The sequence below is a fragment of the Aethalodelphis obliquidens genome, unplaced genomic scaffold, assembly GCF_003676395.1.
Source record: "Aethalodelphis obliquidens isolate GAN/ISIS:26980383/991018 unplaced genomic scaffold, ASM367639v1 scaffold14, whole genome shotgun sequence".
NCBI lineage: Eukaryota > Metazoa > Chordata > Mammalia > Artiodactyla > Delphinidae > Aethalodelphis > Aethalodelphis obliquidens.
The window spans coordinates 38,929,226-38,944,940 of NW_020837958.1; the positions used below are offsets into that span (position 1 = coordinate 38,929,226).

At 44.6% G+C, this 15,715-nt stretch overlaps 1 protein-coding gene across 7 annotated transcripts in view; it reads right to left on the minus strand.

Moving 5' to 3' along the window:
• Window positions 1-15,715, minus strand: part of STIM1 (stromal interaction molecule 1) — a 195,776-nt gene that overhangs the window by 11,852 nt on the left and 168,209 nt on the right. For all 7 annotated transcript variants that reach the window (XM_027115569.1, XM_027115571.1, XM_027115573.1 and 4 more), the window contains 2 exons: window positions 9,621-9,798; window positions 3,895-4,072 (listed from right to left, as the gene is read on the minus strand). In XM_027115569.1, coding sequence (XP_026971370.1) covers window positions 3,895-4,072; window positions 9,621-9,798 — 356 coding nt within the window. The remainder of the gene's footprint in view (window positions 1-3,894; window positions 4,073-9,620; window positions 9,799-15,715) is intronic.

A 15,715-nucleotide genomic window follows, 5' to 3' on the forward strand; every position in this document is an offset into this window, starting at 1 on the left:
TTCTATCTCACCCAGCCTACCAGTATAAATGATCCCCAACTCCCCCATCTGAACACTGACTTTTAGCTGGTCAGAATCCCAGAGAAAAGAGATTGAGAGCAGTCTCATGCCCAACTTCAGCCACTGGGGAAGTATCCCATAGCAGGCCTGAGGTCCTCCCCTGAACCTAATATATACCGGGAGGGCCTTAGCTAAGGACAGAACACCTTCATTCCTCTGAAAGCCAATGACAAGATGAAGCATCAATTGGTTTTTGCTCCTTGAAAAGGAAACTATAAAATGGCCCACTCCTGGCTTTATAGATTTAAAATGAGGAACAGATACCTTAGAGGCTGATACACCGAGTCTGGAAGTGTAAGATCAAGTTCTACATTAAAAGCAGTTTGATGTAGCTGCAAAACTTTGAAGCTATGAGGAGCAGGAGGACAAAGCGCTAACTTAAAAACCTCCAAGGAGGGCTTCCCTGGTGGCACAGTGGTTGAGAGTCCGCCTGCCGATGCAGGGGACAGGGGTTCGTGCCCTGGTCCGGGAAGATCCCACATGCCGTGGAGCGGCTGGTCCCGTGAGCCATGGCCGCTGAGCCTGCGCGTCTGGAGCCTGTGCTCCGCAACGGGAGAGGCCACAACAGTGAGAGGCCCGCGTACCGCAAAAAAAAAAACCTCCAAGGGGCAGAAATGAATCTCTCATAGCCTTTCAGGGCTGAGGAGAAAGAAATCCACCAGATCTGAATAACAAGTCAGGAAGGGGCATACCTGAGAAACTGGGACAAATGAGCCTTAGACCAAGTCTTATTAAACTACAACCCAGTTCCAACATATGTCAGTCTCTCATTGGCTTGAGGCAATCAGAGCCTCACCCAACATACCTAACAGAACCCTATATCTGATGGAAGATTAAAAATCACCTGCAGCCTCTATTATTTTTTATGCACACTGTCCAGCATTTAATAAAAATAAATTACTAGACATGAGAAGAGGCAGGAAAATATAAGCAATAATCAAGAGAAAAAATAAGCAGTCCCACAAATGATCCAGATGTTAAGAGTTACCAGTCAAGGACTTTAAAACAACTATGATTGAAATGTTAAAGAAAATATGGGAAAAGATGGACAGGAAACATGAAAACATGGAGACTCTGGACAGGGAATGAGAACCTATAAAAGAGCATTCTAGAAAATGCCCTATGAAAGGGCATTCTAGAAAAATACATTATCCGAGAGTAGGATTCCACTGGATGGGCTAAATAGCACAATTCTCGGCAGAACACAGGATTAGGGAACTCAAAGACAGATCAATATAAAACAACCAAACCAAAGCACAGAGAGAAATAAAGAACAGAACTAAGCATAATACACACTACAGAGAACGTGTATTCTGCAGTTGTTGGGTAAAATGCTCTATATACACCAATGAGGTGAAATTGATTAACCATGTTTAAATTTTTTATATCCTTACTGATATTTTTGGCTGCTTATTACTGAGAGATAGATGCTCAAATCTCTAACTTTGATTATGAATTTGTCCTTTTAGTTTTCTTAACTTTTGCTTTACATATGTATTTTAACTATATTATTAGGTGTACCAAATTAAAGGTTGTTATATATTACTGTTTAATTCACACATATCATAAGTGAAATGTCCATTTTTGTCTCTAGTAATACTTCTTTCTCTAAAGTCTTCTTTGTCTGATATTAATATAGCTACAGCTGCTTTATTTTGCTTAGTGTTTATCCTAGTGTTCTCATCCTTTTACTGTTAACCATCTTGTATCCTTATTTGTAAAGCTTGCCTCTTGTAAACAGCATATAGTTGGGTTTTGTTTTTTATCCAGTCTGACACTTTGCCTTTCAATCGTTTTGTGTAGTCTCTTTACATCAACCAAGTCTCAGCACATTGGAAAGGACTAAACCCTATGGCACACACTGTTTGACCACAGCAAAATTAAACTGGAAATCAATGAGAAAGATAAATAGGAAAGTACCCAAGTGTTTGAAAATTAGGCAACACACTTCTAAATAACCACAGGCCAAATAAGAAATCACAATGGAAATTAGAAAATATTTTGAAGTGAATGATAATGAAAATATGAAATATCAAAACTTAGTAAATGCAGCTAAAGCAGTGCTGAGATGCGAATTTATAGCTCTAAATGCATGTGTTAGAAAAGATTAAAGGTTTAAAATCTATAACCTATTCTTCCATCTCAAGCAGCTAGAAAAATAAGAACAAGTTAAAAAAAAATTTAAGTGCAAGACTTCTACACTGAAAACTACAAAACATTGTTGAGAGAAATTTTTAGAGACCTAAATAGGTGACAGGATAACCAGTGCTCATGAATTAGAATAATTATTTGGTTAAAGTGTCAGTTTTCCCCCACATTAATCTATAGATTCAATGTAAAAACAAATAACAATCCCAGCAGAGCACACTGTAACGGAATGACAAGCCAACATGGAAATGCAAAGAACCTAGAATAGCCAAGGCCATCTGGCAGGAGGACAAAGCTGGAGAACCTAACACTGCCAGATATCAAGACTTGTTGTAAGACAATGTGGGATAAGGATAGACATATAGACCACAGAACAGCGTATCTACCTGGGAAAAAATCTTGATCTCCTATCTCATCTTATACATAAAAATTAGTTTGAAATAAGCCATATCCCTAAATGTGAAAAGTAAAACAATAAAGCTTCTAGAGGAAAATATCTTGGAGTTAGGAAAAGATTTCTTAAACAGGCCACAAAAAACATCAACCATTAAAAAAAAAAAGATTGAGTAATTGGTCTTCATTAAAGTCAAGAACGTCTGTTCATTAAAAGACAATATTAAAAGAGCAAAAAAGCAAGCCACAGTCTGGGAGAAAATATTTGCAATATGTATGTATATATATATAGACATGAAGACTTACATCCAGAATATATTTTAAAACTCCTACAAATCAATTAAGAAAAAATACAACCCAATTTTTTAAATTAGAAGAGATTCCCAAATAAAGTGGTCAATAAACTTATGGAAAGGTATTCAATATTATTGGTCAATAGGAAAATAAAAATTAAAATCACCATGAGATACCATTACATCCATATCAGAATGTATAAAATGAAAATGCCTAAAAATACCAAGGTTGTAGCTCAACTAGAACTCGCACACTATTGCTGGTGGCAGTATAGATTGGTACAACCATTTTGGAAAATAGTCAATTTCTGATAAAGTTAAATATATAAATGACCTACTGCATATCCAACAGAAATAAGTGATGCCCACCAAGGAGGTTCATAAACAATGTCATTGATAAACTGCAAAAAAAAAAAAAAATCTGCAAACAACCCAAAAGTCTATCAACAGGAGAATGGATAAATAATTTACAGTATATTCATACAATGGATTAATACTCAGCAATGGAAATAAATCAGTTATCACTACATGAAACATGGATGACTCTCACAGACACAATGTTGAGTGAAAGAAACGAAACACAAAAGAATACATACTGTATAATGCTATTTAGATGACGTTCAAAAAGCACGTGAAACTAATCTGGTTTAGAGATTAAGACTGTAGTTACCTTTTGGGTGGAATACTGACAGGGAGAAAGGGGAGGCAAAAGCGAGCCTTCTGAGTGCTTAAGAGAGTCTGTATCTTGATCTGGATGGTCGTTACACAAGTACATGCATATGTAAAAGTGTGCCAGCTGTATACTTATGATTTGTATACTTTATGTAAATACCTCAATTAAAAAGGAACAAAATAACTGTTACCACCTGTTATTCACTGTTCTTTGACAACTGCAGTGACCATTTTTTGCAACTTTCCCACTACTCTTAGCCAGACCTTTGGCCCCTGCCCTTTTACCCCACCCCCTCGGGGTGTCCAAGAATTCGCAGATTTCCCCTACCTGCTCCAACTCCTCCTCAGCATATTTTTGGCGGCTCCGTTCATTCTCAGTACCCTCCCGCAGCTCCTTCAGCCGCTGGGCTTCCTGCTTGGCAAGGCTGATCTCATCACGCAGCTTCTTCTCCAGGTGTACCTTCTCCACTTCCACTGTGCGGTGCTCCTCCTGAGCTTTGTGCAGCCTGGGGGGCGATGCGGGGAGCTGGAGAAGGCCAGGCAAGCGGGCGCCAGCCAACACGCCACGAGGCATGGCATCCAAGAGGAAAATGAGGGCTCCAGCACTCTGAACATATTCTCCCTACTCTGCTGCCTGCCTGGCTCTGAGGTAGCTCAGGGCCAACAGAAACCACGGTCACTACCATAATTCTCATGTGGGCCATCATTCTACTGCCAGTAATAAAGGCTGTGAAGCTAGGTTCCTGGGTACCTGAATCCTTCCTTCTAAGGTGTCTCACATACTCAGATCGTAACAACTACTAATTTACAAGGTATTTCACATTTGTTCTCCCTGCAGATAATGACATATTGTATCATTATAAGCCTGGGACAGATACGGACATGAAGGCTTAGAGACAGGAATTAACTGCATGTAGAACTGAGACCAGAATTCCAATCTGTATGTCTTCAAATCCCACAGTTACTACCCTTATACCAAGGCATCTGGAAGGTGCAAAAAATGTAGAAAACCCTGCAAGCTAGACCAAAGACCCAGAGAAAGCCTGATGGTGAGATGTGACAGGGGTGGTGGTAGTGGGGGGGATTTAAGGAAGATGAGAGAGGAACTATTGAGCTGTACCTCTTGGACTCCTGAGTACCTGTTCCCAGCAGCACCGAAAAATGAAATTCATGCCAAAGGGGCTGGACAGGATTTGGGAGAGCCCCTGCTGCCCCCAGCCCTGAGTTCCCTTCCTAAGTATCTTCCATGGTGGGTAAGATCTCAAGGGCATCAGTTATAATGAAAATATGCCCTTGTACCCACCCACACATTCCCTCTGTTTACTGACAAAACCTCTCATCCATCCAACCAAGCTTCCTTCCTTCCTCCCTTCTTTCCGCCACATATCTATGTTCATTCATTCATCCATCCATTCATTCACCAAGTACTTTAAGGCATCTACTAAATGCCAAGCCCTGTGCTGAGCCCTAGGTATATTGAAATGAGTGAGAAAACTGTCTCTGCTGCTGAGGTACTCATAATCTAGTCCAATATAAACAAGTAAACAGATAGGTGCACACAGTGTGATAAGTTCTATGATAGAGAGATATACAAGGTGTTGGGTAGGCCCCAGGGATGGGGTGATCAACTCTGCCTGAAAGGAGTCAGGGAAGGTGAGGCCTGGGACTAGACCCAGAAGAAAGAGTAACAGTTGGCTAGTCCCTCTGGAAGAGGGAAAGGACTTAGCCACTGTCAGGTCTTCCGATCTTAGTAGGAACCACCAAGTTACCGGGGAACCAGGATAAGAGGGGGAAAGGATGAGGAAGAAGACAAGTGATATATGGCTTTAGACTTGAGGTACAGAAGAGGAAGGATAGGATACAGAACAAGTAGGGCCCACAGAGAAGGGCACTGACCGCTGAGTTAATTAAGAAGGTGAAACAGAAGAGGCAGAAACAGAACTCAGCCTCTAAATAATCCCAAGTCCAGATGTGTCAGTGACTGAAGCCTCAACAGATGTGGTGACAAGTAAGGAGGGAAGAGGAAAAATGTCTAGGCTGCAAGCTTCCTGCTGACAAACTGCAGCCTTCTATCTACTTTGTTCCTGGAGTGAAAGGGAGTTGAACCTCCTTAAGGTATACAGCAGGTGGCGCTACATGCACAGCTAAAAACAAATCAGAGGCGCCATTTCCAGCCCCATCACCTTCCCCTTGCTGAATGTCCTCCTTTATTGTATTCTTCCATGACCCCACTGCTTGAAATTACACCACTAGGGATTCGATTCTTCACTGAAATATTATCCTCTCCGGAAGCAGCCTCTTCTGAAAAGCCTGTGATATGCCTGTCTTCTCCATACAATAGGGAGCTCCTTTTAAAGTAGAATCAGAACTGACCCACTTTCATAACCCTAACAGGATCTAATAGAGATGAAGATCAATAAATACCACTGGGTACAGAAATGAGAAAATGAATATACAATCAAGCCTTGTCTCACTACATCTCCTCCACAGAAGACTGAGCACCCTGAAGGCAGCAATCAGTTACCATTACAAGCAAGAAAATCAGGCAGCCTGACTGCAAGCCCTGGCTCTAAGCAGCTGTATGACTATGGACAAGTCTGTTCCCTGGACTAGGCCTGTTTCTTCCTTTGTAAATGGGAATCAAAATTCCTGCCTGCCTCAAAGAATTATCTTGAAACCCAGTGAAATCCTAACTGGAATGCACATGTAGCATTACATTTATTCACCCAAAATATCAGGAACTCTGTAAAAAAGCTCTTTGGTGGCTGACAGTGTAGCCCTGCCAAAGTGAGGAGGGACAAGGAGGGACATGGGCTCTGGACACTGTCAGAGGAGGATATGTGTGTGCACAGGTGCAAGCCTGTCTTTGGGGAGTGTGTGCATTTGTTTCTCCAAGTGCCGCAGTGGTCATTTAGCTCTGGAGGCCGTGCGGAGCAGGGAGGGCTGGGAGCTTAGTTTTATCCCCAAACTTGGAATGTCTCCTGCCTAGATTCTTTGCCTTTGGAATGAAAACAGTACATGTTTTTCAGACAAATGAAGAACGGGGACTGCCCACATAGCAGCATTTAGCCCCCGTTTGGAAAAGGGCCCAGGAACAAGGGGGTCCAGCAAAGTAGCCAGGAATCGGCTCCAAGATAAAACTCCACTTGCCTCCTAAAAGTCCAGCCCATGGAAATGAATCTGCTAAGCCTGCCTTTATTGAGGCAGCACCCTGTGGGTGTCGAAATTCCTAGCTTACTACTTACTGACACTCACCCTCTCTGAGGCTTCATTTCTTCAACTTGAAAATTGGGATAACAATACCTACCTAACAGGGTTGTGGTGATTAAAAACAATAATACATTTAAGTACTTAACAATACCTAGCTCTTAAGAAATCCTTTCCCCATCCCTCCAAAGAAAATTATATCTATCATTTTAAAATAACAGAAAAGAGCCAGACTTCTTCATTCCTTTTTACATGGATTCCTGCAAAGACTTCCCAACTGGAGCCCCTAGGCTGTTGGAATAATTTTCTAAAAGACAGTCCTGAAGTAGGCTTCTCCTTTTCTCAAAACCAAAACAAAGCAAAAAAGCCAAATACCTACATTGACTCTATTGCCTTTTGCATCCTGCTAAATTTCTCCATGTGAGTCTGTAGGTGCCAGGGATCTGGCCTCACTCTATACATTCAACCAGAACTACCAGGTTACATCTTTCCTACCCGTCTTTCAAGGCCACCTCCTCAGACTCCACATCCACTCATCTCCTACCTCTGTGCCCTTCCAGTCCTTGAAGCTCTCGTCCCATAAGCTGGCACTGAGTCACTGCTCCTTCTTAAGTGTGAGCTTTGTGGCCCCAGGAGCAGTGACTTCCTTACAATTCCCTGCACAGACCTGATTCCTAGACTTCAGGAAGTGTTGGGTTGGCCAAAAAGTTCGTTTGGTTTTTCTCTGTAAGATGGTTCCAGTAGCGCTTAGTTGTCTTTAACTTCATTAGAAACAATTTTGTTAGATTGTATTGTGACAGCTGTCATATCAGCATGCATTTAAAAACAAACTTATCAAAATTGGTGAATTTTTTGGGCTTCTCTGGTGGCGCAGTGGTTGAGGGTCCGCCTGCCGATGCAGGGGACACGGCTTCGTGCCCCGGTCCGGGAAGATCCCACATGCCGCGGAGCGGCTGGGCCCGTGAGCCATGGCCGCTGAGCCTGCGCATCCGGAGCCTGTGCTCTGCAACGGGAGAGGCCACAACAGTGAGAGGCCCGCATACCGCAAAAAAAAAAAAAAAAAAAATTGGTGAATTTTTTGTGTAGCCATTTTAATATTGAAGATGGAAGAAAAAAACAACATTTTTCAGCTTATTAGGCTTTATTATTTCAAGAAAGATAAAAACACAAATGAAACACAGAAAAAGACTTGTGCAGTGTATGGAGAAGGTGCTGTGACTGACTGAACATGTCAAAAGTGGTTTGCGAAGTTTCGTGCTTGCTGGATGATGCTCCACGGTCAGGTAGGCCAGTTGAAGTTGATAGCAATAAAATCAAGACATTAGTTGAGAATAATCAACATTACACCACGCGGGAGATAGCCAACATACTCAAAATATCCAAATCAAATGTAGGAAATCATCTGCACCAGCTTGGTTATGTGAATCGCTTTGATGTTTGCGTTTCACATAAGTTAAGCAAAAAAACCTTCTTGACCGTATTTCCACATGCGGTTCTCTACTTAAGTGTAACGAAAATGTTCTGTCTGTAAAACAAATTGTGACGGGCGATGAACAGCGGATACTGTACAATAATGTGGAAGGGAAGAGATCGTGGGGCAAGTGAAATGAACCACCACCAACCACACCAAAGAACGGTCTTCATCCAAAGAAGGTGATGTATATGGTAGGATTGGAAGGGAGTCCTCTATTACGAGCTTTTTCCGGAAAACCGAACGATTAATTCCAACAAGTATTGCTCCCAATTAGACCAAATGAAAGCAGCACTCGACGAAAAGCGTCTAGAATTATTCACGAGAAAATGCATAATCTTTGATCGGGATGACGCAAGACCGCATATTTCTCTGATGACCAGGCAAAAACTGTTACAGCTTGGCTGGGAAGTTCTGATTCACCCGCCGTATTCACCAGATATTGCACCTTCGGATTTCCATTTATTTCGGTCTTTACAAAATTCTCTTAATGGAAAAAATTTCAATTCCCTGAAAGACTGTAAAAGGCACCTGGAACGGTTCTTTGCTCAAAAAGATAAAAAGTTTTGGGGAGATGGAACTACGAAGCTGTCTGAAAAATGGCAGAAGGTAGTGGAACAAAACAGTGAATACACTGTTCAATAAAGTTCTTGGTGAAAATGAAAAATGTGTCTTTTATTTTTACTTTAAAAACCGAAGGAAACTTTTGGCCAACCCAATACTTAGGTTGGCTGACTGACTGGCACCTTCTCTTCACAGCTAGATCTTCTACAATAGTTTCTAAGCCATGTTTTATTTAAACAGAATACCAGACTATCAGAGCTAGAAGGCCCTGGTATTCTCCTAGTTCAATGCCTTTACATTACTGATGAGGAAATAAGTCCCAGAAAGGAAAGGGATTTACCCAAAGTCATACAACAAGTGAGTCTCATGAGATTTAGATGCTGTACAAGAAAGCATGAAAGGTATTAGGAAGACGGATTTGTGAGGTTTCTTTGGGAAACAGTGAAGAACAGTTAATTATGTCTACTTCTATGGGAAGGGAAGCAGTCCAGAGGTGGGACGGAGGATAGAATGACCCCTAACTAGTCATCCAACCAGGGAAGCTCAAGACCTCTGACAGCTCCACACTTCTCCCTCTGAAGCTCCGAGGGAGAAAAGAGAGAAATAAGCTTCTGCCCTGGGGAAGAATACTTGCCTGTGCGAATGGAATGGCAGGAACCTAGGCTCTGATGCAGGTTTGGAAGGATGACACAGCCTGGGCCTCTACGTCGTCGGCAGGGTCTCAGGAGCCAGACGGCCCACAGCGCAGGTGGAAACTGGAGGCTCTCAAGAGATGGCAGCACCAGGGCCGTGGGGAAGGGACAGGGCCTTACCTTTCCTGAAGGTCATGCAGACTCTGCTCAGCTCGGTGTAAGCCCTCCAGATCCTTCATCATCTTCTTCATGTGCTCCTTGGAGTAACGGTTCTGGATATAAGCAAACCAGCAGCCGCCCACACCAATAACGATAGACACCACAAGCATGAAGTCCTTGAGGTGATTATGGCGGGTCACTGCCAGAGAAGAAGGGCACAGTGAGTCAGGGTGCCCACTACACATTTAGCCCTGCAGACTCTGCTGCATCCCCTCCTCCACAAAGCCTTCCCGCTCAGGAGGAAGTCGTTTCTCTTCTTAGACACACACTGGCCACACTCTGTGCCATTTTCTCTACTAAGTCAAGGCCTAGTTTGGAAAGGATGAGAGGCCTTAGAGCAATACAGGAAGCTTACTGGATCATACTCTCCTAATACGCAGTGAAGAGAACTAGTGCCTTCTCAATACATCCCAGCCATTCTGGGCTGCGATGAGCCCATGTGCCCAGATGCAGTGGCTTCTACCCTACAGGGTAAGCAAGGCTACAGTGCTACACTAGGTAGAAGGGGATGGCTGGTAAGGGTACCAAGCAATGTCACTGGAGCCTGAGGACTGGCTGTGGGACTGAGATTATTGCAGGAGCTGGGTCTCCTGGACTACGAGGCTATTCTAGGTACAAGGTACAAAGAACAGAGCAGGTAAAGGTCTGCAAGTCTCATCTACAGAGAGCATTTCTAGGCTGCGGCTCAGCCCAGAGACCAGGTAGAACAGGAGTAGCATCAAGAGATTGGTACACATTAAGACATGACATGTGCCAGGAAGAGAGAATACCTCCAGGGAAGGCCTGGCAGCAATCTGGTGAGGTGCGAGGGCCCTGGCCGCCAGCTGGGGTTCAAAGCAATGCTCAGTCTCCAGAGCAAAACCAAAAAGCTAGACAAGGAATAACATCAGAAGATAAGAGTAAAAACCATGTCCCAAGAACTGAGCCAGCCAGAAGAGGGGCAGTCCTGGAGTCTGAGATTGGTCCCGGTGTGCCAGACCTGGGCTCTCGGCCACAGCACAGGAGACTGAAAGAGACACCAGGAGGGAAAGAGCCTGCTCCTGTAGGCCCTGCCTGCATTGTACTCCACTTGAGATAGAGCAGCTATGGCTCAGAGGGGCCCCAGACGAGGGAAAAGAGGTAATGACGTCCTGTGCACAGTGTGTCACCTGGTGTTGGGGAGGGGGAGGCAGGACTGACGGGATTTCCGTGCCCAGTAAGGACAAGGGGCTGAGGGGAATCCAAAAGGATCCAGTGGAGCCACCGAGTTGAGGCAGGGTCTAGACAGCAGGAAAAGACACATGGAGCTGAAATCCCACTGCATGGAGCTGAGGCCCAGTTTGACAAAAAGGGTTATATTCATAGCTCCTCATTGAAAGGCTGAGCAGTAGGACCTGGGGATGGTGTGGGGTCAAGGACAGATTAGCACATTCTATTTCCATCCAAGGGAGGGGAGTTACTAGGTCCAGGGTGTAGCCGTGTCCTTTACGTGTTTATGCCAGACTCTAACAGAGAGAACTGAGGGTCCTCTAGCGGCCATCCTCTAGCTTCCTGGAAGGTCTATACTTCCAGCCATTCTCAAGTCCCCACTCTCCCGTCCTTCAGGTCCCAAGAAGGGATATCTCTGCAGCACAGTGAGCTGCTTTCCTTTCTGGAACACACCTGCCTCCTATCCAGCCTCCACCAAAGGCTGGGGTACTGTTTGTCTCCCCTGTTTATTAAAGACTTTTCATCTTGGCTTCCCAGGGTTTCTCACCATCAACATCTCCTTTACGTTCCTACTCAAAGTCAAAGGTACTCTGTTCAAACAAGACTCCATGCGACCAGCACCCTCCCCCTATTACCTCCAACACTTCAAAGTTCTTAAGGTGGGCATACAGATTGGGCGCGGATCTATTCTATTCAGTCCCTTATTCTACCTTCTCTAGATCGATTTGAAACAAGATCCTATTTTTCCCAGCTTCATATTCTCATCCAACGCATAAATAAAAATACTGAATGACCAGGGGCAAGGATAGGCTCTATCAGTCACCCCCTGGGTCTCTTCAGCCAGTTTTGACTCCACCTAAATACACAAGCATCCATCCCATATATCCCTCTGCCTTTTCAAATGCATAGCTGAAGCTCAAATATACTGCCTGTCGCATCCCGTGGGCTACCAAGCTTGGCGGGAAGAAAATAAGTCTAATCTAGCTGGTTTACTCTGTGGCCCCTACTGATCATCCCTCGTCTGTAGGCCAGTGCCCAGCACAGCACTGACCAGCACACAGAAGGTATTCAATAAATATTAGTGGGATTGAATCTTCACTGACAAGCCTCAAGTGTGATATCTCCCTCTCTTTAATCCACATAAGCAAAGAAAGGAAATAGAGAAAATATAAAATGGAACGGGCATTTATATTCATTTCAAATTCTCACAACTATTCTATAAGGTAGAGTCTTCCCATCCTGTAGACCAGAAAACTGAGGCTCCAGAGAGGCACTGACTTGCCAGAGTCCATAAAAAGTGACAGAGCTTGGATTCAAATCCAGATTTGCCTGACTGCACGGTCTTTCTGCTACACCCCACTTTCTCATACTCATGCAGCAGGTATTGTTTCTGTTTTACTACATGCAAACATCTCTCACCATGGAGATGCCTATATCCCCTGATCTAGCCTGAGTTCAACTCTAAGGATTCCAAGGCCTGAGTTTTCCCACGAAACAACATGCTGGGAGCTGGCTGTGGCACTGTCATCAGGACAGTGAAGATCCAAAGGCTGAATGGCCAGGCCTTTGAGGTTACACGTAAGGCCTCATGTAGAGAAATTTTTATTTCATCAGAGGAAGCATCCTGCACTTAGTATGAGGAAGTCTGGGTTCTATGCTTGCCTCTGCCCCAATCTGTCATGAAATTCATTTCCCCCATCTGGGTCTCAGCTTCCTCAACTGTAAAATGCATTATCACAGAATTACTAAAAGATCAAAAGCATAGTTGTAAATGAAAGTGCTTTGAGGTGTTTGGAGACATTTAGATGGGCATATCCCATAGGTAATAAAGAATGTAGATGTGGAATTTGAGGAAGAGGTAGGAGTTGGAGAAGTAGATGTGAGAATTGTCAGTTCCCTTCAGTGGGGCCCCGGGCTGAACCCCACAGTCCTAAGGGAATCTGTGATGGTTTACTTTATGTGTCACCTTGACTGGGCTAAGGGATGTCTGAATAGCTGGTAAAGCATTATTTCTGGGTGTGTCTGTGGAGCTGTCTTCATAAGAGATTAGTATTTGCATCGGTACACTAAGTAAAGAAGGTCATCTTCACTAATGCGACTGGACATCATCCAATCGTCCACATGCCACTAAGGGCCTGAACAGAACCAAAAAGCAGAGGTAGGGCAAATATGCTCTCTCAGCTTGAGCTGAGACATCCATCTTCCCCTGCCCTCTTACATCAGCTCCCCTGGCTCTCAATCTTCAGACTCAGACAAGGACTCACACCACCAGCTCCCCTGGTTCTCAGCCTTCAGACTCAGACTGAATTATACCACTGGCTTTCCTGGGGTCCCAGCTTGCAGACGGAAAGATTGTGGCGCTTCTTGGCCTCCATGATAGCATGAAACAATTCTCATAATACATCTCCTCGTATATATATCTATATACATAACCTATTGGTTCTGTTTCTCTGGAGAACCCTGACAAATACAGAATCTATAAACTATTGTGTCAGAAAAAGAAGGGAAAATAGGGAATTTAAGAGTCTAGTCTATGCCTTATTAGTGATGTACCTCTTCCTATCATAATCTCAATCCTATTCTTCAATTCCCACCACCTTCCCAGCCTACCACAGTTCACAGAGACCTGCCCATTCCTTCTCCTCTGAACTAGGATTCCCTGACCAACCCACTCTTTGGACAGCTAAAAACACGTATTATCTCAAGGTCGGCCCTGTGTGTTTTTCAGCTTCCATGGCAGTCACCTTCTGGTAATCTGTGAGTTACTCAGGACCAGGGCACAAGACTTACTTATCTCTGTAGCCTCATACTTAGCATAGAGGCTGGCCAGAGCAGGTACTCAGCAAAGGTGGAAAGGAGAGAAAAAGGGAAGAAGAAAGGGAGGTTTTAGCAGGAAAGGGGAGGTACAATATAAAGTGCACGTGGAAGGCAAATAAATACCAGCTCCTGGGATCAGAAAAAATATGGCAAGCTGTCCTCACAGCCCCGACTGGAGCTCAGCTCTCAGAATCCACCTCACACCAGGGAACACAGCCACAGAGAAACCATGGAGGTTTCATGAGAGCAGAGGTGGCTGGCTAGGTGAACAGAGCGAACCCAGGGAAGCTGGTTAGGACCTGGGGAGCCAGAGGGTGGCAGAATTCCCAGCCTGAGTGCTGCAAACAGATTTTAGCAAAATTAGGTCAACTGTTAACACAATCAGGCCCGAGGCAAGGGAGGAGGGTGTAAACAAATGAGATGCTTACATGTGAACACAGTCAGGGGTGATGGTGAGAATTTTCGGGGTGCCAGTTAGCACTGAGAATGTGAGCCTCCAATAATTATCACTTTCTGGAATCCCCTCTCCCAGTCTATTCTCTCCACCGCTCTACTGCCCACACTAATGTATGTGCTAGGAGTTTCTCTTGTCATTTACACAGCCTTCTGTGCTGAGGTATCTGTTTAACCTGTAAGAACTATTTCTGGGCCCTCCTCCCTTCTGATTGTAGCCAAAAACTGCCTTAGCTGCCTCACCTATGCACAGACACTACATAGGGAGCGGTTCTCCCCACAACTAAGCTGGGCCAGACTCTTCTCCCACCTCCCCCAGCTTCCTTCTGTGTAACTTCTAGCATTCATCTCCTGGCACTTCTTCCTTGCTGGGCCTTACACTGAGTGCTGATGACAGATGAACAAAGCTGTGTCTACCCTCAAGGAGTTTCCAGTTTAAAGAGTAACAGACAGGAAAACAGATTGTTATACAGAAAGCAGGTACAATTACTTTGCTGTGCACCAGAAACTAACACGATATTGTAAATCAACTCTACTTCAAAAAAAAAAAGGGCAAATCTGAAATAACAAACAAAAAAGCAGGTACAAAGGGCTGTGAATCCCCAGAGGAAAGTAAGAGGGAAGGGTTGAGCATGCCCGGGAAGAGGCTGGAAAGGCATCCTAGAGAAGGCTTGAAGGGTAAGTTGGAACATAACAAAAAGGAGAAAGAGGGTAAGAACAGAGCTGACAGAGACCAGAGCAAGCTGTGCCAGAGAGGCAGCTACTCCTGCTTCCTGAGGACTTTTCCCTATTACCTGAGCCACTGAGGAAGGAAGACAAGGTGCAGTCTCGTCTTTTCCTCTATCACAAAGGAAAACTCCCCAGCCCTCGCAATTACTGGGCAGGCCTCTCTCTGCACCCTTCTCTGCACCCTTCTCTTTGTGCTAAGAGCACGAAGGGCACATAAGCCCTTAGCCCGAGACCAACCACAGCAGGCATTACACTAAAAACAGTAGCTACCATTTACTTGGGGGAAACTGGGACACAGAGAACCTTAGGAATGTGCCCAAGGTCACAAAGCGAGTGAGTGATAGAGCCAGTTTGCTTGATTTCAAAGCTGAAACTCTTATATCTTGTTTCCTCTAACACAAGTAGAGGGTGGGATAATACAGCAGAAAAGAGCACTGAAATGTAAGTTAAAGACCTAGGTTTAGGGGCTTTCCTGGTGGCGCAGTGGTTGAGAGTCCACCTGCCGATGCAGGGGACACGGGTTCGTGCCCCGGTCCGGGAAGATCCCATGTGCCGTGGAGCGGCTGGGCCCGTGAGCCATGGCCGCTGAGCCTGCGCGTCCGAGCCTGTGCTCCGCAACGGGAGAGGCCACAACAGTGAGAGGCCCGCGTACCGCAAAAAAAAAAAAAAAGACCTAGGTTTGACGCATGGCTCTGCTATTGAAAAACTGAACGACGTCTAAAAACTCACCTCATCTGGGCCTCAATTTCTCCCTCAGTGAATCATTTGCTGCCCTAATGAGACATCAACTTAGGCCCCAAACTGAACACTGTCCTTGGGCCTCTATGTCTCAGAGCACACCTGACACCTGACTGGCGGCACGGCCAGGA